At 39.0% G+C, this 24,538-nt stretch overlaps 1 protein-coding gene across 1 annotated transcript; it reads right to left on the reverse strand.

Annotated features, from left to right (window-relative positions):
* Positions 1–2,159: 2,159 nt before the first annotated feature.
* On the reverse strand, positions 2,160–23,396 carry LOC143857516 (cytochrome c). The gene is made up of 3 exons (XM_077367955.1): positions 23,212–23,396; positions 18,733–18,866; positions 2,160–2,468 (listed from the first exon to the last, which is right to left on the reverse strand). Exons 1-3 carry the CDS (start codon positions 23,321–23,323, stop codon positions 2,373–2,375), a joined length of 342 nt encoding a protein of 113 aa, XP_077224070.1. The 5' UTR covers positions 23,324–23,396; the 3' UTR covers positions 2,160–2,372.
* Between the last annotated feature and the right edge of the window lie 1,142 nt (positions 23,397–24,538).

The raw sequence follows: 24,538 nt of genomic DNA on the forward strand, positions 1-24,538 counted from the left end.
CTTATTAACTGTCTTTATAACTTGTGTCCACTTATTAAATGTCACGCCCCGATCACACTGTGTAAATATTATATGGTTGTTGGTTTCCCACCCTCTCCGGTTTTGTTTTCCAACAGCACTAACTGTTTCCGACCCACTCCACAAGACCCGCTCCTCGGAGATGCTGAAAACACGTCTACACAAGAAAGGAAGAATCAACATATATAGCCCAACAACTTTTCCTCCCATTCCGATGTGGAAAGTCACAGCAAGCATGATCCCTCAATCTAGAACCTCTAAACTAATGTTGAGTCCCTAAAATTAGGAAAATTATTATAAATCCACGTGAAATGCCTATAACTAAGGAATTCAAGATAAAAAAAAATGAAAAATGAGTAAAATATATTTTTGAATGGTAAAAATGAGTAAAATATTATGAATGGAATAGAAAATAGAAGGCAAAAGCATCAGCAAAATAAAAGATGGTTGTACTGCTTATATGTGCAACTATATTATAAATTTATAACTTTATAAGCCACTGATATTGGCCCCAACATATTTTGTAATCAACACGAACTTACCTTTTCCTATATATAGGTTTTAACCAGCTGTCAAAAGCTATTGACAGCTTTTTTGGGAATTGTAACAGCTGGTTAAAACATATACAGTAAGGGCAGTTTGCACCGATGATCAAAACATGGTTGTGGCTATATATATGCACAAGGGAATGCTGAACTGAAGGGCACCTATATCAAAACATGTTTGTGGCAGTGGCAATATATACGCACAAGGGAATGCTAAACTGAAGGGCGCTAAAAATAATTCGCAAGGGCGTAGTCATTGGATCCACACTATCAGAGTAGATTTATTATTCATTTACTTTTACCTTTTCCAATGCTAGTATAAAAGCACTTTGGCAATGTGGAACCAATAGGGTTGAACACCCTTGCAGCTGGCTTTAGCAAGGGATCCCATCAGTTTAGCATTCCTATACAGTGGTCTATAAACCATTGCTTCTGTTTTTTTGTTCTTTTTCACGAAACATATGGAGTGAAAAGAAAATTTCTAGGCCACTGATATTGGCAATACCATGTTATGTTTTGGTAGTTGCACTAACTCATTTTGTCTTTTATTATTCAAAATTTTCAAATGTTATTACAATTCCCCCAAAAAAAAAAACTTTCAGAAGGCAATTAAAAAAGAAAAAGACAAGCTGAATTTTGTGCAATTATTAGAATATGGTAGTGCCAATATCAGTAGCCTTAATTAAAGGGTATCAGTTACAATTTACAATACAATAGACTCACCGGTAAATAGTAGAATTAGTAGTCTGTGGGAGAATGTCAAGATGACAACCCCATGTGGAATCCTATCTCCCCTTTTCTCTTCGATCAGAAGGAACAAAGCAACAGAAAACCATGGCTTTAATCCACTGCGAATATCAGAAGAGACTGTGTATGACTGTGTATCAGGGTTTATACAGGAGCTCTTTGGCTTATCGGCCTAAATATCTATTGAAATAATGAGATTGTATATGGTGTAAGTCCTTATTTATCAAAAAGTAGGACCACATCATAGGCTGATCCAAACCGTCCATGTGATGGAACCCACCTATGCCCCAAAAACATTTCCATAGGATGATCCTAGCCCTCTGATCTATAGAGGTTTCCATAATCATCGGAGGGTTGGGATCGTCCTATAAAAATAAGGCACTATAAGGGCTTACACATGTGCGCGCGATAAGTCCATTACTTTTCAAAAAGTAGAGTGGGGCACACTTGTTAAGATAATCTAAACCGTTCATTTGACAGGCTAGTATAAATAGGATGTAACCTGTAAATCGCCTTCATAGGATGATCCTTAGTAATAGACGGATGAGGTTAATGATATTAGCACTACCATGTTTTAATACTTTCACAAACTCAGCATGTCCTTCCTTTGCTACTCGGCTTGTAAGAGCTTTTTGGGAACTATAATAAAACCTTTGATGGCTGCTTAAATAATGTAAGAAGATGAGTTACTGCAATTATCAAAATTTAGTAGTGAAAATATCAGCAGCCTAAATTTAAAGCATCCATCTAAATTAACCATAATCATATCATTTCCTTGTAATAGTTTCAGATGGCGTGGAGTTAACGATTTAAAGCAAGAAATATCAGAATGAGAAGAATATGATGATGAGTATAGAAATATGTCAAAACACATAATATTGCCAGGATGAATGTATAAGAAGTCAGAGTATGTATCCCTCTCTTAAGTCTTAACTACGCTGCTTGAATAAGAGCATGGTGACCCACCTTAAGGGTCTCTTTATTGCTAAAAAAATTAGTCTTTTTTATCAGACTCTGCAACCAAAAACTCCAATGGCAGTGGAACAACATAGAAAAGAAGCATCAAGAGGCAGTGGATTCCTTGAGATAAGATATGAGATCTGCACGGTCCTGGGGCTTTTTCAGACCTGGGAAAACCATCTTTGTTCCAGGAATGTACTGCAACACAACGGGCATTCAAACATCAATTTTAAATGCGGGAAAGATAGGAGATTACTTGAACAAATACAACTCATTTTACTCTACAGTCTCCATTTCATTATATTGTGGCAGTTGATATTTCCCACTCATTATCATTGCAATAGTTCTGGCAACAAATATATTGGAAGCAAAAAAAATAAAAATATCTGAGCTTGATCACTGAAGTTTAAGATAGAGAGTTGCAACAGCAATATCTGTACGGTTTTACTGATTGATTGGAAAATGTATCCGAACAGGTTGAGGCTTTATGAGGATAGAACTGTTTTCAAATGAGAAGATGGAAATCTATTAAGCATAAAAAAACCCTATACCCTGATCTTCTGATTTCCAATACATGAAAATAAGTGTGCGTGGTTTTTTCTTAAAGAACGAGAGAAGAAGCTTGCTTCGGACCGATCTGTGGCTTGATCTCAGGGCGCAATAATCCTAATCCACGCACATGCGCCACGAGCCTTCTTTGGCACCTCTGTAGACCGGCCTTCATAAGGCACCTTTGGGAAGAAGGTTGGCCTTGTATGAACACAAATTTCACATGATTGAACCATATGGACTGTTAGGGCATGTTTGGCTACCATGAATTCTTTTACAATGGGATATTAGCTTACCCAATGGCGAGGGAGGGTGGGAGAGACATGAGAGGGACAGAGTGAGAATCCATGGAAACAAAAACCTCCCCTCAAAATATGATTAATTTTCTCCATTTGTTGGTCAATTCTCACCCTCTACTGATTCATGACCTGTCTCTCATCACACCCTTCCCCCTACCCCTCTCACCACTTGAGAAACTATTTTTTCATGGAAAAAAAATCATAGTTGCCAAACATGGCCTTCCATGGTACTTCTCAAAACATCAAGCTTTTGCTAAAGAATATATGCTTCTCAAGGCTTCTATTCAAGATTTCAGGGTAATTATGAAATTAAAATAATGAGCAACACTTTATTTCCAACAACACCTGTGCCTATTTTCCTTTCTAACCACCGACTAAAGAGGTCACCAACCACAGAGCCAAGATTGTCCAATTGCTACGATATGCACAACATGGCAATCCCGCATTAGACTCATTAACAAAGGTATGGGGGTTAATACAGCTGGATTCATATCAGACATGCTCGCTAGAAAAAATAAAGACTTGTTTTTTGTTTTTTTTATGACATAGGGTATTTCCCCACCCCATTTTAGAGCGGGACTAATCCCTATGGATGCACGCAATCACCCGTATAGGGGATTTGAATTTTCTTCGCTAGAAAAAGGCATGCTCTTCTAATCCTCTGGATTTTCTTCTCTAGTCTCCCCACACTGTTTACTTCTCATCCTCCAAAACCAAAGCTATATGCAATGGTAGCAGAAAAAGGCTATACAAGCTGAAGACTACTAATTTTCAAGTCTCCTATTTCAATTCTCATTATTAAATTAAACCAATTTCTCTAAGTTTTACTACTTGTTTCTCTTATTTCTTGTTATGTTCCATTGCATGTTTGCTTCTCATTCTTGAATAAAAGCCATTATCTAAAATTTTACGTACTTCTCTCGATTCTGTAATCGTTTCAGAGCAAATCCATTGGCTTGTTGACTTGGTCAAGCCCATTTACATAAATCAACTGATTTGAGTCAATCTGCAAAAGCCTAAGACAAGTTATGAGGAATCCCTACATAGGTTTTGGATATGGTATAGGGACTAGCTGTAGTATTTGGTGGTCGAACAGTCCAAGGAAGTGGGCTTTTAAGGCACAGTTTAACTGCATGCTTGTCAACAAGACAACAAGTTACTTGATGAGGTTGGGGTTAAAAAAGAAAGGGTGGGTGTACTCACAATTCTGGGTCTGTAAATATGATGGGCAAGGGTTTTGAACGAATCTAGGATCTGAAATGATTCAAGATTGTAGGGAAGTTGATGTGGGGCATAGGATTAAAGTGTAGAAGGCTATAAATGAAGGGTTCAGTCAGACGGCTGGAGCCAGGAATTTACACTTGGGGTGTGTGTGTGTGTGTGGGGGGGGGGGGGGGGGGGGGGGGGCTAATTTACACTTTCCCTGCATTGGTCATTGGGCTAGGAAGTAGGGATGACAGAAAGAGGTTGGAACTTCCTTATTCTCCGGCCTGGGCTTGTCTATTCGTTGTACCATCTGGTGATGCAATATTCATTTGGAATAGGAGGGGTAGAATGAGAAGGATCTGCGTGCTGCTGCAGAGGTGATTGTATGAAAGCATCCAAGAGTCGTCGGATTGTACAATAAGAAGAAATTCTTTGTTGTTTTGGGGCAGAAAAAACTCGTTGGGAAAGGGATTTTGCAATTCACATATGTGCCTCCACCCCGGGTTCAGAGGTGACAGTTTAGAAAAGTAAGACTGTAAGAGTTCAGGAGCCTGATCCTGGATCTCAAAAGATCACAAGTTGGATCTGGGCTGGGTAGGGGTTCAAGGGTATCAGAGCCCTAGGTTTTCGAAAAACCTGGATTGTGAGTTTGGGTACGTCTAGGAAAGGGGTAGTAGGACAAGATATAAGAGTAAAAAATAAAATAAAATACTCACACCTGCAAATGCTATTAGCAAGAAGCTTACGCAACTAATATGGTTTGTTAATCTTACAGATGCAACCAAACAAGACATACCATAGGAGAGGGAATGCTAGCTCAACAAATGACCAGAATGAGGAAGGTCAAGGTCAGGACCCGTTGGTTATGATTGCAGAGCTCTTGAGAGGACAGGCTCAGACGCAAGCCGCCAATCAAGCTGCCTTAGCACAGGCTCAGGAAGCCAATCAGGCTGCGCTTCAGAACATTGCGGCGTCACTTGCAGGACGTCAGGAGCTGAGGGCAGTAACAGACCCCTCCTTACTGCATCGGCAGTTTAGGGATTATCATCCTCCTGAATTCTCCGGGGCAGGGGATCCCTTGGCGGCGGACCATTGGATAATAGAGGTTGAGCGTATCTTCGCCGTCATGGATTGCTCCAATGTTCAGAGGATTCGTCTTGCCTCCTTCTTGCTGAAAGATGACGCTGGTGTATGGTGGAGATCGGTTGAGCAAAGCTATCCTCCAGCGAAGGATGAGTCATGGGCACAATTCAAGGTGCGATTTAACAATCAGTATTTCCCAGCTCATGTGAAGAACTCATTGGCATCTCAGTTTGCGTCGTTGAGTCAGGGAGTATTGACTGTGGCCCAATATGGGGCCAAATTTAGACAATTGTCAAGGTATGCACCCGGGTACGCCGCTACCGAGGAGGACAAGGTAAGGAAATTTATCGATGGTCTTCGCCCTTCTATCATGGCGAACATCATCAATCTGAGACCTCAGACTTTGGCAGAAGCCTGTGAGATGGCTGAAGTTGCAGAGCGTAGTGAAAAGCTAGTACAAGCGGCGCGAGTTCAGTTTTCTACAAATAGAAACCAGATGCCTCCCCCTAAGAAGCAGAGGACAGATAGTGGTACTCAATCTAGAGCAGTGTGCCCTCTTTGTGAAAAAGCTCATAGTGGTCAGTGCTGGAGGACCATGAATGTTTGTTTTAATTGCGGAGATCCTTCACACAAGCAGAGAAATTGTCCTAGGATCAAGCGCCAGGAGTTTAGAACAACAGGGAGAGATCAGAAATTTGTGCCGCCCTATGTGAATCAGAATGTCAAGACAATGGGAAATCCGCAGCAGCAGCAAAATCAGCCTCGACCCCCACTTGCACAGCAGCAAACCCTGTGGAGGGGAAATCAGAACCGTACCCAGAACCAGGAAAAAAATGCACCACAGGCACCAGTGAACCGAGTCTTTGCCCTAAGCCAGCAGGATGCAGAGGCTTCAGATGCGGTTATCGAAGGTCAGCTCTTTATTAATCATGTGCCTGCTCATATTTTGATTGATTCTGGCTCTACTCTATCCTTCATATCTCCTGTCTTTGCTCAAGAATTAAATCTGATCCCTGTACCTTTGCTGAATTCTTTGAGAGTTGTTACGCCTATAGGGGATGTGGTAGTTACAGATTTAGTATGTAAGGGTTGTGTAATTAAGATTGGGGACAGGGAACTTCTGGGAGACCTTGTCTTATTGGATATGAATGACTTCAAGGTCATTCTCGGCATGGATTGGCTAGCATCTTATCACGCCAGTGTCGATTGCTTCCATAAGTTGGTCAAATTTGGTATTCCTGGAGAGGAGGAGTTTGTATTTGAGGGTGTGAAATGCCCTAAGAAGATCAGAATTATTGCAGCGCTCAAGGCTCAGAAATTGATAAGCAAGGGTTGCGAATGCTATCTCGCTTATGTAAAAAGGGAAGATGATAAACTTGAACTTTCAGCGGCAAATATTCCTGTAGTGAGGGAGTTTCTCGATGTCTTTCCCGAGGACCTCACTGATCTACCTCCCCACAGAGAGGTTGACTTCACCATCAACCTCGAGTTAGGGACCAAGCCTATATCCAAGGCACCATATAGGATGGCCGCTGCTGAGCTAAAGGAACTAAAGGAGCAATTGTCTGAGTTACTTGAGAAGGGATTCATCAGGCCAAGTTCTTCGCCGTGGGGTGCTCCTGTTTTATTTGTTAAGAAGAAGGATGGTAGCCTCCGTCTATGTATTGATTATCGACAGCTGAACAAAGTCACCATTAAGAATCGATATCCCTTGCCGAGGATTGACGATCTCTTTGACCAGTTGCAAGGAGCCTGCTACTTCTCCAAGATTGACCTCAGATCAGGGTGTCATCAACTGCGAGTCAGGGATGAGAACATACCTAAGACTGCATTTAGGACCCGTTATGGCCATTTTGAATTTGTAGTGATGCTGTTTGGGTTGACAAATGCCCCGGCGATATTCATGGATGTGATGAACAGAATCTTCAAGCCCTTCTTAGATCTGTTCGTAGTGGTGTTTATTGATGATATCCTCATCTATTCGAAGTCCAGGGATGATCATGTAAATCATTTGAGGCATGTACTTGAGACTTTAAGACATAATCAATTGTTTGCCAAGTTCTCCCAGTGCGAATTTTGGTTAGAGAGAGTGACATTTTTAGGTCACGTGGTCTCTAAAGAGGGTATCTCAGTCGACCCAGCAAAAATTGAGGCAGTTACATTGTGGAAGCAACCCACCAATATGTAAGAACCGGTAAAATAGATATATATATATATATATATATATATATATATATAAATATAAAAATGGCCTCATAGGTGGGTAATCATCGGCCATTACTCATTTTCCCCAAGTTAATCGGGCATGAGGACATCTGGCATAATGGGGCGTACACGATTCGAACCCAAGTCTAAGCTAAGATTGAACGGCTTCCTACCACTAAGCCACCGCCCCAGATGTCAACAAAAACGGAATAGATATATATATGTTAAAAATTTCCAATAGTCACTATTCACAATAGTCACTATGCGAGATTACTATGCAGAAATACTATGCAAGTTCACTATTGAGATACACTATTTAAAAGTATTATTCACAGTAGGACCCACCGAGTACTATTTACAAACGAGTCCCACCATCAGTAGGTCCCACATCAGCGGGCCCCACACCCGCAGGTCCCACATCAGCGGGCCCCACATCAGCGGGCCCCACACAAGTAGGTCTCACACAAGTAGGTCCCACACAAGCGGGCCCCACGACCAGCGGGTCCTACCACCAGCGGGACCCATCCCTAGTGGAAACGAAAATATCATCGCACCGACGAAAATAATAATAAAAAAATGCAAAAATACTATTGACCGACAAAATTAATAATAAAAAAATATTATTAACTATGCAAAATACTGTTAACCGACGAAAATAATAATTTAAAATAGTAAATAGTTTTTACTATGCAAAAGTACTATGCAAAAATACTATTGACCGACAGAAATAATAATTTAAAATAGTAAATAGTCTTTACTATGCAAAAAAAACTATGCAAAAAAATGTCTATAAATAGAGGAGGAGGAGGAGAAGAAAAGGAGAAGAGAAGAGAAGAGAAGAGAAGAGAGAGAGAGAGAGAGAGGAAGAGAAGAGAAGAAAGAGAAAGAGGAAGAGAGAGAGAAGAAGGAAAAAGAAAATCCACTACCAAGTAAGTCTTTTATAATAGTCTCTCTTTCATGGTTGGTTCTACCACCTAAAATTATTTGAAAGCAATGATCTCTTTCAATGGTTGGTTCTACCACCTAAATTATTTAATGATCTCTTTCATGGTTGGTTCTACCACCTACCTATATTTTATTTGAAGTAATGGTTGGTTTTACCACCTATATGGATAAAGTAATGGTTGGTTCTACCACCTATATACTTAACGGTGAAATACTAGCATTGTAACCGTAAAGTAAACTTTATCAACTTATGGTGAAATGAATAGTGACATGATGGGGCCCACATAAATAGTGACATGATGGGGCCCACATAAATAGTGACATGATGGGGCCCACATAAATAGTGACATGCGGGGCCCACATAAATAGTGACATGATGGGGCCCACATGAATAGTAGCATGTGGGGCCCACATGAATAGTGAACACAGGGAACCTTATTTTAGGACATAAATGGACACAAAAAGGACAAGTGTTGTCTGTGTGATATTAAAAGGACCTAGACTAAAATAAGTTGACCTATTTCACTTATTTGCCTACAGGAGCCATCTCGTCCTACTGCGACTATAAGAAAAGGCAGGTGACAGCTAGACCTTGTCTTGTAATGGTGTTCAATATAATTGTCTATGCAATGTAGCTCTGCTTATAAATTGCCTGATAAATACCTGCTTAGTGAATTTATACTCGCTTGCCTGGAATCAAATGAATTGAAATGAATGCTGGAATCAAATGAATTGAAATGAATGCAGGAAGAAAGGCAAAGGTAAGTAATTGCATACATGTTGCATACATGGGGGAAAGTGAAGGGGAACTTAAGGGTGTGGTGGAATCATCCTGGGACCTAAGGTCCAAAGGCCAACGCGAGAAGCGTGTACTGCCTTTCGTTGGCAAACCAACCAAAAAGGGAAAGTATCCCCGAGGGATAGTATCCCCGGCTCGGCAAATGCGAGACCGTAATCCAAGTCCATAACGTCACTACCTTCAGACAGGGGTAGTGGTTAGCCGTGCGGCAAGGACACCGGCAGAAAAAAATAAAAGAAAATGAAAAAGTCAGAAAAGAACTGACAGAAAAATAAATGGGGGAAAAGCCGGATGTACCTGGGGAATGTGCTGTCTCATTTTATAAAATTGTTGCATACATGCATACATAGCATACATTGAAATTATTGTCACTCCTTTGATTTATATTGCCATGGGCATTGTAATCTTTATTCTAGACATTATTGAAATGTGGATTTTATTGTATGCACTGTTATTATTGTCTCTTTTACTTTGCTCGGTCTTTGGATGACCCTGCTTTGACGTTGATTCCTCCACCACAGGGGTTGAGGCATTAGATGGCGGAGCATTTGCAAATGAAGGAACCATGGGATAAGGGACTGTGTGATCAGAGAGTTCGTTCCTGGAGTCCTTGCATTTTGACGTCTTACGTCATGTATCATTTTTAAGTTGTAATAAGATTCTATCGGGATCGTCGTTGATGCTTGTATAAAAAAAAAAAAATATTTCCATGATTTTTACTTTCTTTTGCTCGTAGCGACACGACGGAAATCGGGTCGTTACACAATGCGACTGAGATCAGGAGCTTCTTGGGCTTGGCAGGGTATTACAGAAGGTTTGTGGAAGGTTTCTCTACATTGGCGGGTCCCTTGACAAAGTTGACTAGAAAAAATACAAAGTTTGTCTGGAATGATGAATGTGAGCAAAGTTTTCAGGAGTTGAAGAAGAAGTTAACTTCTGCGCCAGTTCTCATTCTTCCTTCTGAAGGGGGGGAGTATGTAGTGTACAATGATGCTTCCATCAAGGGATTGGGTTGTGTACTCATGCAGACAGGTAGGGTGATCGCCTATGGGTCACGTCAATTGAAGAGGCATGAAGTAAACTATCCCACTCATGATTTGGAACTAGCAGCGGTGGTTTTTGCGCTCAAAATCTGGCGGCATTATTTGTATGGGGTAAAATTTGAAGTCTTCACAGATCACAAAAGCCTCAAGTACCTCTTTGATCAGAAGGAATTAAACATGCGCCAGAGGAGGTGGCTCGAGTTCCTGAAAGATTATGATTTCAACTTGAGCTACCATCCTGGGAAGGCCAATGTTGTGGCAGATGCCCTTAGCAGGCAAGGTCGTACTTCAATGGCTTGCTTGATGATGAAGGAATGGAGACTTCTGGAACAGTTCAGGGATCTATCCCTGGGGACTTGTGAGATTGGTGAAAGTTCGTTCATCGCCAACTTACGAGTACAGTCGGACTTGTTAGAGTCGATCAAATCAGCTCAAGTTGATGATACCGAGATTATTCAGTTGCGGACTGTTATAGATTCCAGGCCAGAATTATCTATTCGACCAGATGATTGTCTTTATCTTAAAGGTCGGATTTGTGTACCGGCTAAGGAAGATCTCAGGAAGAGCATCTTAGATGAGGCTCATAAGTCTCGCTACACCATCCATTCGGGTAGCACTAAGATGTATCAAGACTTGAAGAGGAACTTCTGGTGGAATGGAATGAAAAGAGATGTGGCTGATTATGTTTCTAAATGCTTGACTTGTCAGAAGGTTAAAATCGAGCACCAGAAACCTGGGGGTACTCTCGAACCTTTGGAAATCCCTGAATGGAAGTGGGACGGTCTGTCCATGGACTTTGTCATGGGATTGCCAAGATCTAAGCGTGGATTTGATAGCATCTGGGTGATAGTAGACCGTCTTACCAAGTAAGCACACTTCATTCCCATGAAGAAGACTTGGACTTTGGATAAGATGGCAGAGGTTTATGTTGAGCAAATCATCAGATTGCATGGTGTGCCTTCTTCTATTGTATCAGATAGAGACACCAGATTTACCTCCAACTTTTGGCGTAAATTGCATGGGGCCTTGGGTTCGAAGTTGAACTTTAGCACTGCTTATCACCCTCAAACTGATGGCAAGACGGAGAGGGTAAATCAGATTATAGAAGATCTGTTGAGAGCTTGCATTCTTGATTTTGGAGGAGACTGGGAGCAGCACTTGCCCTTGGCTGAGTTCGCCTATAACAATAGTTATCAGCAGAGCATTCAGATGGCACCCTTCGAAGCATTGTATGGTCGTCCTTGCAGAACCCCGTTGTGTTGGGTAGAAGTCGGAGAGAAGCAATTGCTTGGGCCAAAAATTGTACAAGAGGCTGCAGAGATGGTGACCTTAATCAGAGACAGATTGAAGGTAGCACAGAGTAGGCAGAAAAGCTATGGTGATCAGCGGCGTAGAGAGCTCGAGTTCGCTGTAGGAGATAAAGTATTTGTAAAAATCTCACCTTTCAAGGCAGTGATGAGATTCGGAAGAAAAGGAAAATTAAGCCCTCGCTACATCGGACCTTAAAGGAACACACATCTTTAATGTATAAACTCTATAAATGACATGCGACGGCTACACCCCGGGCTCATCTGGCATTTTCCCCTTTTTCTTGTTCTTTCATTTATTTCCGTCCAGGTACCCTGCCTCACGACTAGTCCACTACCCCCGTCTAAAGGTAGTGGCGGTTTTGGACTTTTGATTACGGATGACAGACCTCATGTCAAGCCGCCTTAGGGATTATTTCCCTTCGGTAAGATTATCAACACAAGGCTGCGCACACTGATCGTGTTGACTTTTGACCATTTTGGTCCAAGGACGACACAACGGCCTCCCTTATACCCCCATCTACATGCTCATGACAAAGCAATAAGTAATCTATTTTTTTTATTTTTTTTAAACTACATCATGCAAATCTACATAGCGGTTGAAATCTAAAATCAAAGGATTAACTAAAATAACTGTTTGAGATAGGAATATAACTAGAATATCAATCTAACATTAACAAACCCATATTGAGAGATATACAAGAATAGTTCACTGTCACTTGCCTTACACTTCTGCCGGATGAGAGAAACCAAGTCCTAAATAAGGATAGAGGACGCTCAACCTGAAAGTGAGACTAACACCCGATCACACTTGATTCACACCATTTTACTATAACTAGCTTACAGAGGTTTTGGGGTGTCAATTATTTCTTTCAATGATAATTACGATAATGTATTTTCAAGTGGGTTCAATTAGTGTTGAAGTTTCAGATTCAAAAAGGTATACATATAGTTTAAAATTTAGAATTTATAGGTTTAAGTCATTGCTGAAATTTCAGATTCAATGAGTTAAATTTCAGATTTAAAAAGTTCATAAAAGGGATGAAATTTCCGTTTTAAAAGGATTCATGAAGGTGCTGAAATTTCAGTTTTAAAAGGGTTCATAAGTGCTGAAATTTTTGTTTTAAAAGGGTTTATAAGTTACTATTCATGTGGACCCCACATGCTACACTATTCATATGGACCCCACATGTTACTATGCATGTGGACCCCATAGGTTACTATTCATGTGGACCCCACATGCTACTATGCATGTGGACCCCATAGGTTACTATTTATGTGGACCCCACATGCTACTATTCATGTGGACCCCACAGGTTACTATTTCTGTGGACCCTACAGGTTACTATTTCAAATAAGATGATAAAACTTAGGTGGTAGAACCAACCATATTATTCATAATAAATATTTAGGTGGTAGAACCAACCATATTATAATAAATATTTAGGTGGTAGAACCAACCATATTATCCATAATTAATATTTTAAGAACCATATTACTCATAATAAATATTTTAACTATCTATGAAAGACTTACCTTGAAGTGGATTTTCTTCTCCTTTCTTCTTTCTCCCTCTTTCTCTCTCTTTCTCTCTTTCCTTCTCCATTCTCTATTTCTATTTTTCTTCTTCTTCTCTTCCTCTATAGGAAAATCTGACGTGAATAGTGACATGAATAGTGATGTGAATAGTGACGTGAATAGTGACGTGAATATTTAATTATTATATTCGTCGGTGGATTTATTATTTAATTATTATTTTGTCGGTTGATTATTATTTAATTATATTTGTGATTGACTAGTAACAGTATGATTAATATTAAATTTTCGAGAATAGTAACGGCTGCTTGAATAGTAATAGGATGAAATTATTATTTTTGTGAATAGTAAGATGATTAATATTATTTAACTATTATTTTTCGTCGGCGATGATTAATATTAGTTAATTCTTATTTTCGTTGTTTGAATAGTAACAGTAGTGTAATAGTAGTCGGTGTGCGTGACTAGTAATAGGCGGTGTGCTGACTAGTGATGGGTCCCGCTGTTGGTGGGACCCGCTTGTGTAGGGTCCGCTGATGTGGGACCCGCTTGTGTAGGACCCGCTGATGTGGGACCTACTGTTGGTGGGACCCGCTTGTGTGGGACCTACTTGTGGTGGGACCCGCTGATAAATAGTATTCGGTGGGTCCTACTGTGAATAGTAATTTTGAATAGTTATCTCAATAGTGAACTTGCATAGTAATCTTGCATAGTTACTATTGTGAATAGTAATTATGAGTAGTGACTATTGGTAATTTTTTATATGTGTAAGTATCTACTCATTTTTAGTTGACATCTAGGGCGGTGGCTTAGTCGTAGATCATTCGATCTAAGATAATCGAGGGGAAAATAAAGGCCCAAATTTATGATCCGACATCGATCCAAGATGGATTGATGATCTAGGCCATTGGTTGGAACAATAAGGATTAAAAATTTAGATTTTACAAAAATCATGAGGGAGATTGAAAATGGTGGTCTTTACATTGAGCATTCAGATGGCACCCTTCGAAGCATTGTATGGTCGTCCTTGCAGAACCCCGTTGTGTTGGGTAGAAGTCGGAGAGAAGTAATTGCTTGGGCAAAAAATTGTACAAGAGGCTGCAGAGATGGTGACCTTAATCAGAGACAGATTGAAGGTAGCACAGAGTAGGCAGAAAAGCTATGCTGATCAGCGGCGTAGAGAGCTCGAGTTCGCTGTAGGAGATAAAGTATTTGTAAAAATCTCACCTTTCAAGGCAGTGATGAGATTCGGAAGAAAAGGAAAATTAAGCCCTCGCTACATCGGACCTTATCGTATCTCTAAGCGAGTCGGAACTCGAGCATATGAGCTGGAGTTGCCTCCAAACCTTGATCGGATGCATAATGTATTTCATGTGTCCATGCTTCGCTTATACCATCCCGACCCTTCTCACGTTCTTGTGGATGACGAAGTAGAGCTGCAGGGAGATTAGTCCTTTTCCAAAGGGCCAGTGCGCATTTTGGAGCACGAGGAGAGAGTCCTAAGGAACAAGACAATTCCCTTAGTCAAAGTGCTTTGGCGTCACCACGGCGTCGAAGAGGCTACTTGGGAGCGTGAGTCGGAAGTTCAGAAAAAAATTTCCGGAACTCTTCTAAGCTAAAAATAAAAAATAAAAATAAAAAATAAATAAATAAAAAAAATAAAAAAAATAAATAAATAAAAATTTCTTAAGAGTAGATTGATTTGTCTTTTGCAAGATATGCTTGTAGATAAATGGATTTTTCCAGCCTTTACCTCTAGAAGTTAAATTTCGGGGACGAAATTCCTTTAAAGGGGGGTAGAATGTAAAGACCACCATTTTCAATCTCCCTCATGATTTTTGTAAAATCTAAATTTTTAATCCTTATTGTTCCAACCAATGGCCTAGATCATCAATCCATCTTGGATCGATGTCGGATCATAAATTTGGGCTTTTATTTTCCCCTCGATTATCTTAGATCGAATGATCTACGACTAAGCCACCGCCCTAGATGTCAACTAAAAATAAGTAGATACTTACACATATAAAAAATTACCAATAGTCACTATTCATAATTACTATTCACAATAGTCACTATGCAAGATTACTATGCAAGTTCACTATTGAGATAACTATTCAAAATTACTATTCACAGTAGGACCCACCACAAGTAGGTCCCACACAAGCGGGTCCCACCAACAGTAGGTCCCACATCAGCGGGTCCCACACAAGCGGGTCCCACATCAGCGGGCCCTACACAAGCGGGTCCCACCAACAGCGGGACCCATCACTAGTCAGCACACCGCCTACTAGTACTAGTCACGCACACCGACTACTATTACACCTACTAATGTTACTATTCAAACAACGAAAATAAGAATTAACTAATATTAATCATCGCTTCGACGAAAAATAATAGTTAAATAATATTAATCATCTTACTATTCACAAAAATAATAATTTCATCCTATTACTATTCAAGCAGCCGTTACTATTCTCGAAAATTTAATATTAATAGTCAATCACAAATATAATTAAATAATAATCAACCGACAAAATAATAATTAAATAATAAATCCACCGACGAATATAATAATTAAATATTCACGTCACTATTCACATCACTATTCATGTCACTATTCACGTCAGATTTTATAGAGGAAGAGAAGAAGAAGAAAAATAGAAATAGAGGAAGAGAAGAAGAAGAAAAATAGAAAGAGAGAAAGGAGAAGGAAAGAGAGAAAGAGGGAGAAAGAAGAAAGGAGAAGAAAATCCACTTCAAGGTAAGTCTTTCATAGATAGTTAAAATATTTATTATGAGTAATATGGTTCTTAAAATATTAATTATGGATAATATGGTTGGTTCTACCACCTAAATATTTATTATAATATGGTTGGTTCTACCACCTAAATATTTATTATGAATAATATGGTTGGTTCTACCACCTAAGTTTTATCATCTTATTTGAAATAGTAACCTGTAGGGTCCACAGAAATAGTAACCTGTGGGGTCCACATAAATAGTAGCATGTGGGGTCCACATAAATAGTAACCTATGGGGTCCACATGCATAGTAGCATGTGGGGTCCACATGAATAGTAACCTATGGGGTCCACATGCATAGTAACATGTGGGGTCCATATGAATAGTGTAGCATGTGGGGTCCACATGAATAGTAACTTATAAACCCTTTTAAAACAAAAATTTCAGCACTTATGAACCCTTTTAAAACTGAAATTTCAGCACCTTCATGAATCCTTTTAAAACGGAAATTTCATCCCTTTTATGAACTTTTTAAATCTGAAATTTAACTCATTGAATCTGAAATTTCAGCAATGACTTAAACCTATAAATTCTAAATTTTAAACTATATGTATACCTTTTTGAATCTGAAACTTCAACACTAATTGAACCCACTTGAAAATACATTATCGTAATTATCATTGAAAGAAATAATTGACACCCCAAAACCTCTGTAAGCTAGTTATAGTAAAATGGTGTGAATCAAGTGTGATCGGGTGTTAGTCTCACTTTCAGGTTGAGCGTCCTCTATCCTTATTTAGGACTTGGTTTCTCTCATCCGGCAGAAGTGTAAGGCAAGTGACAGTGAACTATTCTTGTATATTTCTCAATATGGGTTTGTTAATGTTAGATTGATATTCTAGTTATATTCCTATCTCAAACAGTTATTTTAGTTAATCCTTTTATTTTAGATTTCAACCGCTATGTAGATTTGCATGATGTAGTTTAAAAAAAATAAAAAAAATAGATTACTTATTGCTTTGTCATGAGCATGTAGATGGGGGTATAAGGGAGGCCGTTGTGTCGTCCTTGGACCAAAATGGTCAAAAGTCAACACGATCAGTGTGCGCAGCCTTGTGTTGATAATCTTACCGAAGGGAAATAATCCCTAAGGCGGCTTGACATGAGGTCTGTCATCCGTAATCAAAAGTCCAAAACCGCCACTACCTTTAGACGGGGGTAGTGGACTAGTCGTGAGGCAGGATACCTGGACGGAAATAAATGAAAGAACAAGAAAAATGGGAAAATGCCAGATGAGCCCGGGGTGTAGCCGTCGCATGTCATTTATAGAGTTTATACATTAAAGATGTGTGTTCCTTTAATTATTGTCGATTATGATTTATATTATTTCTTTATAGTTTCATATTTTGTTTAACAACATATTCTTCATGGAATCTTCTACATTACCTCTCACCATTATTGTTTGATGTACTTGAGCTTAGTTACTGGAAAATCTTGCTTACGTTGTTTAAACCACAGGAAGTGAAAATATTGGAGATGCTGCCTTTGCTGATGAGGAGACCTAGAAGGAGAAGGGGGAGAGGAGGGCGTAGTGGAGTTTGGTTTTTGGGTTCCGATGACGTGTTATGTCATTGTCTTTAAATGTTTATTTTCAGAGTGCGACTCTTACTTGGGTTTCAAATTTGAATAATATTTGCGGTTGTGGCAAGTTTAAAAATGTAATAATTTAGTTTATTTAAAAAAAAAAAAATTGGTGTTTTTCAGAGGGTTTTTCTTTTGCTTGTAGCGGCTCGATTGTTTCGGGTCGTTACAAAGGGTTTCAGGATTAGACTTAAGGACGTTCTCAGAAATGAACGGGAATGGAAAAGTGTTGGGTTTATGATAAAATGGGGGATTGATCTGTAAGTCAACACTGGGTTTACAGGTTACAGGTTTACAAGGTTTTATTGACAGTTGGGTGAAGAGGAAAGGGTTCTTGAACACTTTGTGGGTGAGGGTTAAGGGCTAAGTGAAGGGAAAGGGTAGGGTAATGGTGGTTGAAGATTTGAAGGGAAGGTATAGGTTGCAGGTGGTGTCGGTAAAGATCGATGGACTGGTATTATGAAAAGTTAAGCAAGAGAGATAGGAGAAAACAAAGAAAAAGGTGAAAAGAGCTCTCATGAGCAAAAGGTCACACACCAAGCTTGAGGAATTGAATTCAATATTCATTCAAGTGAGTTCTAAGCCCATACGCCATTAAAATACATATGCATAGTAAACCCAACAAAATTGGTAAGGGCTCCTAATTCTATTGCAACAAAATAAATGAATTCCAATAGGAACATGCCACATGACATGGGACAGATAATTCCATGATGGGAAAACACCTGAAATACAAGCCTCGAGATATTCACAACTTCAATTTGTAAAATCTAGAACATACTGGCACCCTATTCCTCGTGTAAGTCCAACAATGATTAACTTGGAATATCATGTTGCTCCACAAGTCAACATTCCGCCCAAAAAAGCTTGGGTTAGTTTATATCATGAAATGTGTATGATAATTGTCTCATCAATCATGTCAAATAACGAGTTACAATGATCCCGCATTAGAAAGCATACCTATTTCTGGATAGATGTTGGTATATGCACAATCAAATTGTGCATGAACGACCATGAGATTATGAAGTTTGTCCACATACATATAACATTGTCAATGGATCAGTTCTGCCACATAAAATACAAAATGATAGCATGGATCGGCACATACCTTCTTGGGATTAAGCAAGTAATCATACAAAGTTTTCTCTTCCCAGATCACGGCCCTGTTCTTGTTAGCAGTAGAGTAGGAGTACCCAGCAGTTGTGCCAGATTGCCTTCCAAATAGACCATTCAGATTGGGTCCTAGAAATTCCAACAACCGTAGTCACAATAATGAATAAACAGAGAAAATTCTGGGTTACTTAAATGATTTCCTATATGCAATCAAGAATAATATGGCTACTATAAGCTTCAAAAATAAGGAATTAAAAAACCTAGCAACTTCCAAGTATTTTAATCACATAGAAGATAGGAACAAGGGAGACAAGCAATTAATAGTTCTACCCTTAATGAACAATAGATACAGCATATGGTGGTTCTCGCCATTCAAAAAAAAAAAAAATAGAGATACAACATATGGATAATCATGGCCACACAGATTCCAAAATGTGCAGACCCTTGTACAGAAGCCCACATGGAAGAACTACATAATGGCAATGCAGAGCTTTCCTATTGCTCAAAGCTATTATTCAGTTGAGCTCTTCTCTCCTTTTGAACTTTATGCTATAGGGGACATGTTGTAGCAAGTCCAAAATCAGTTGCTTTCATAGTAGCCTAATAGGTTAATTGCTTCAAATGTTACACTATAGTGTTCTACAATTTGCATCATGAAGTTAATATGTGATGATGGATATCCTTTCATCCATCTAGTAGTATCATACCTAGACAAGTCTCTCATGGCTTTAAACTGGTTAATATAGCAAATTCGGAATTTACAATTGCGCTCACCTAGGAAGCACAGGTACTCTCCCAGGCCTCTCGTACCCGTACCCGACACGTATGGGGTGCAGGTACGTTTAGGTACGCCTTGGGTACGCACCCCCATAATTAAAATAATAAAAAGCATTTTTCTTGTACTGGGTGCGTGTTGGGTGTGTTATGGGTGCGCACCCACGCGTACCCGACACGTCCTGCCTCTCTAATCTGGTTTGTAAACCCTTCCTGCTTGTTCTCTCTCATTTCCTGTACTTAGTATTTACATGTAAACCATTTAAGCAAATGTCCATTTACTTAAGATTTACATGTAAATAACGGAATACCTCCCATTTGGATTTATTAAAAATAATTTCGAAACCCAAATCTAAAAGGAAAGAAGTCAACTCTCCTGTTCTAGTACAAAATTCGCAGAAAAAGGGTCGGGTCAAAATTTTAACTTTCTTAACTTCCAACGGTGGGGTATTCTTCAAATTTTAAAAATTCATAAAATCTATCATGTCCAAACATTATTAAATCCCAAAAGTCCGGTATAAAAAATCTCATAATTTGGTCTCTAAAAATTATTCATCTTGTCAGGCACTGGTCAACACACTAGCGAAATTATTCATCTTGTCAGGCACTGGTCAACACACTGGCGACAGACTTTTTTTCAAATGAATGATGTATTGATGCCTCATGTTATGAAATATGGAGCTTAATCACTTATGAAATGAAGAGTCATATTAGAACTTTCCATTTTGGTGATGTTATTGTTATTTGATTGCTCTACAAAAAAAAATTTAATTTTTTTATAAATATATAATAAAATATTAAAATATATTATTATATTCGGCGTACCCGAACGTACCCACACCCCGTTTTTTTGGAAAATTACGTACCCACGTACCTGTGTCGTGTCGTACCCGCACCCCGAACCTGTGCTTCATAGGCGCTCACTATTTACAAGCTCCTTGAATCAGTTGTCGACTAGCCCGAATCAACACCCTTTTATCTTGGCTGAGTTCCCTTCCGAAAATGAATTTTGCCATACCAAGTCAATCACAACTTTTACTTGCCCGAGGTAATGAAAAATTGTTTGCATCAATGAGCGAGTCAACTCCCTTTCATCCTGGCCTAGCTCATGTCCAAGTCTAAGTTCTGAAACACTGATTGCAATAACGCAATGACAGATTTGGCCAACATACTGCAAGGATAATCTGATATATTTTTCTTTGCAAACCCATGAAGTCATGTTGATAGATGTTTGGGATCAATTCCAAAGCAGTTACAAATTTCCATCACACATAGTTTCATTTAACTTTGACATCAAACTACATCCAAAATTAGGATAAAGAAAGGATTACTATAATATACACGTTCATATTCATCCATACATCAATAATACATACATGGTTTACACTTTTAGCAAAAACAAGCTAATCACTTTTTTTTCTCAGTACTGGTGTCGGTTGAGGTATCATTCAGTAAAAAAAAAACCTATCAGTAGAAGTCTCAATCAAATTGAATTAATAAAAGCAAGGCACATACCCAACTTGCAGAAGTTAGAAGTAGAAAACATGGCCTTAGAACTAGACACATATTAAGTCATGAATCATAACACAAGGTTCCAATGTAAAGAGATGCCAAGGTAAAATCTTGTCTCTTAGCAATTTACCTAGGTGTGGCAATGGGACGGGTCGGGTCCGGATGTCGCATTCCCCGTCCCCGTCCCAAGAAAGATTCCCTGTCCCCGCTTCGGGGGATGACGGGGGAATCCCCGTCCCCGCCCCTGCGGGGAAAATCTAATCCCCATCCCCACCTCGCACACTATGGGGAAAAATTCCCCGCCTATCTATAATAAAAATTTCTACTTTTTTTAATCTAATTAAACGCTTATTATATAAGAATCCAAATTTCTAAACAAAAATATAACAATTTATGGAAAGACAACCACTTATAGGGATATTTATGTAATTTTATAAATAAAGATTACTGGGCGGAGTGGGTTCCGAGGCATCCCCATCCCCGCCCAGTCCCTACTTCAGGGAATTTTGTAATCCCCGTGTACCCATCCTCGTTTAAATCGGGGAATCCCTGCCCCGTGCGGGGCGGGGCGGATCCCCGTTTTCAATTGCCAGCTCTAAATTTACCATCAGAGAGCACCGTTTAGAAATTACTAATTATTTTAACAGAAGGAATCCCAAAGTATTAACACACATGTTACTTTCTGATACACAGAAATACGAAGGGAAATCTCTATGCCTCAGCAATTTGCTACCTGTCTAATGGCACTTTTAATTTTTTTTCAAAGAGTAACACAAATCACTAGCAACTGCCAAAGAGATAGTAATTATCTTTATACTTGTAAGCACACATTATCTACTGAATCCATGGATCTGTTAGGTTCTAACAAACTGCTCACAATCTGTTGAAATTACGATTTTACTTACTCAAGTATGATTGGGACAGTGAGATGGTCGAAAAAAAAATCTCTCTAGAGAATAAAAATACTATATTGATCTGGCGTACAACACACAGCTGATAGAAGCGACATAAGATAAAAATTGACCAGTTCAAACAGAGTAGGCACGAGAAACTCGTCTAAGCATCAGGATTCTGAATAATAAATCAAATAGGCAAAAAAGCCGATCAAGAACGACCACTACTGAACCAGATCAAACTAATTGAAGTTCATCTTGCAAACTAATCTGACTGCACCACCTAAAGAAGCTTATAAGTTCCGGAAAAAATAGAAAGGAGAAAAATAAGAAAGAATAAAAACACATAGAGATAGTCGTGAAAGAATACACCAGAGAAAAAAAGGGGAGACAACATCACAATCAAATCTAGAATCTCAACCAACTAGGATCAACAAAGAAAAAATAGGAAAAATTACGACAATCATAGCACCAGATCCCCAAGAAGTTTCAGAACTTCGTAAGAAAAGAGGGAAAATAAGAAAAACTTACTATACGAAAACAGGAGAAGAATTGCCAGGCAGATGAAAAAAGGATCAGATAAGAAAGGGATAAAAGAGAGAAAAAGATCAAACAGATCAAATTTGTAAATTCCATTCCTCAGCAAAAATCACAAATTTCTCAAGAAATAAAACCTAAAACAAATAAAAATTCCGATTTCATAAAAATAAATCAAATAAAAAAGAGAGAGAGAGAAGGCTGATCTCATCAGACAAACAAGATCCTAGGATTCGAGACAACAAAAATAAACAAAAAGAATAGAATACCATTCAAAAATAAATAAATAAAGAAAAAATAGAATCAAGCAAATCGGACTAATAAATCACAGTTTCTATACAGAGCAAGAAAAATTCATGACCAAATACACATAAATTCCACATAAATGATCAATAAACCACAGTTTCTTCAGAGAGCAAGAAAAATAATGAAAAATATGCATAAATTTCACAAAAAAGATAAATAGATCACAGTTTCTTCACAGATCTAAAAAAAAGCATAAATTCCACATAAATGATCAATAAATAACAGTTTCTTCACAGAGCAAGAACAGATCATGAAAAATACGCATAAATTCCACATAAATGATCAATAAATCACAGTTTCTTCACAGATCAAGAAAAATAAGCATAAATTCAACACAAATGATCAATATCACAATTTCTTCACAGAGAAAGAACAAATCATGGAAAAATGAATAAATCCACCATAAATGATGAAGAGAAGAAAAAAGAGGAGATCAGATTGAGAATCTGAACCTTGCTTGTGCCCTGCTCCTTTATCAACAGTATGACATTGAGCACACTTTGTCCTGAAGATCTTCTCTCCGGCCTTCGAATCACCTGGTGGAGCTTCATCAAACGACGCCATTCTTCTCCTTTTTTTTCTCCTTTCTGAGGAATTTCCAAACTCTTTGCAACAAAACCAGTCGTCAGAGGGACTTCTAGGGTTTTTATCATTCCATGAGATGCGGTGCTTCATTTAATTTGTTGACAAATTTACCCCTTCTTATTCATATAATACCGTACACTTTTGTGACGAATACGGGAACCGACAATAGGGGGCTGTTTTCGTCTATTGAAAAGTGAACTTTCTAGAAGGCCTCAAGTAGAACCGCCCGCCTCGTGCAGCGTGTCAGGAAATTAATGGTCAATATGTAGGCCACGTGTATTTGATCCTTTCCGTCCATCCCATGGCAACCACGATTCTGCCCATTGGCATTGGTCCGACCTTTATCAGATGATCCTGCCTCTTGATCTATACTATCTCATTTAGTTTTCCCAAATGACTAGTATCATGATCCAATGGAGATGATTTTTGGGGCATAACCTATTTACATTGTGGCCCAACAGATGGACGGTTTGGATCATCCTACGGAGAGGGCCGTACAGTGTTTTTTTGAAGTTTTCCCAGTTTTATTTGGAAAAGGATTCTTCTCATCCATCATTGAGATTGTGTAGTTTTGATAGTTTTCGGGTCTTAGATAGAGTTTTATAAAAGGGATTTGCTAGCATCCATTGCATAAGGCATTTCGTGGATGGTCTGTTGCATATGAGAGCAGCCGCATGGGCTCACTTTTCAGCAGATTTTGTCTTCATGAGGTGGTTGCTCTCACAAGCAACAGACCATCCACAGACCCATCCGGGAAATGCCTTCTACGATGGACGCTAGCAAATAACTTTCCTTTCCTTTTTCTTATTTTTCTCGCTCCTCCATGTACATAGGATAGAGAAATCAAGGAACTCCCCCCATATTTCATTCGATCAGTCCTCTTTTATACCTCTCTATAACCCCACTTCAACCGATCCAAACACCATCTTTGGTGCTGCTTATAACTACGCGGAAAAATTATTGAGAAAAGGAACATTGAAAAAAGTATTGAGAAACAAGTTTAGTATGGACGAAAATCGCAAGCGCCCAAAAAATGCAAAAGGGATAGCAGCGAGAAGATTCTTGAATGGGAATGTAAAAGGCGCGAGGAGGATGGCTTGGATAGCTAGAAACTTCTTACCAGAACTCGAGGGCGTTACTGGAATGATTGCAGCGTGTGGAGTTTACCTCGCCGCGGCACAAAAGATCTATGAT

Source organism: Tasmannia lanceolata, unplaced genomic scaffold (assembly GCF_043159265.1).
Source record: "Tasmannia lanceolata isolate RefF3 unplaced genomic scaffold, GAP_Taslan_0.1 ptg000025l, whole genome shotgun sequence".
NCBI lineage: Eukaryota > Viridiplantae > Streptophyta > Magnoliopsida > Canellales > Winteraceae > Tasmannia > Tasmannia lanceolata.

Excerpts from the sequence above, each read along its gene's own strand:
- LOC143857516 (XM_077367955.1), bottom strand. The coding sequence starts at position 23,323 with ATGGCGTCGTTTGATGAAGCTCCACCAGGTGATTCGAAGGCCGGAGAG. Across the intron at positions 18,867-23,211 it reads AGGAGCAGGGCACAAGCAAG|GACCCAATCTGAATGGTCTA; the intron begins GTTCAGATTCTC and ends TGGAATTTCTAG. Across the intron at positions 2,469-18,732 it reads ACTTGCTTAATCCCAAGAAG|TACATTCCTGGAACAAAGAT; the intron begins GTATGTGCCGAT and ends GTTGTGTTGCAG.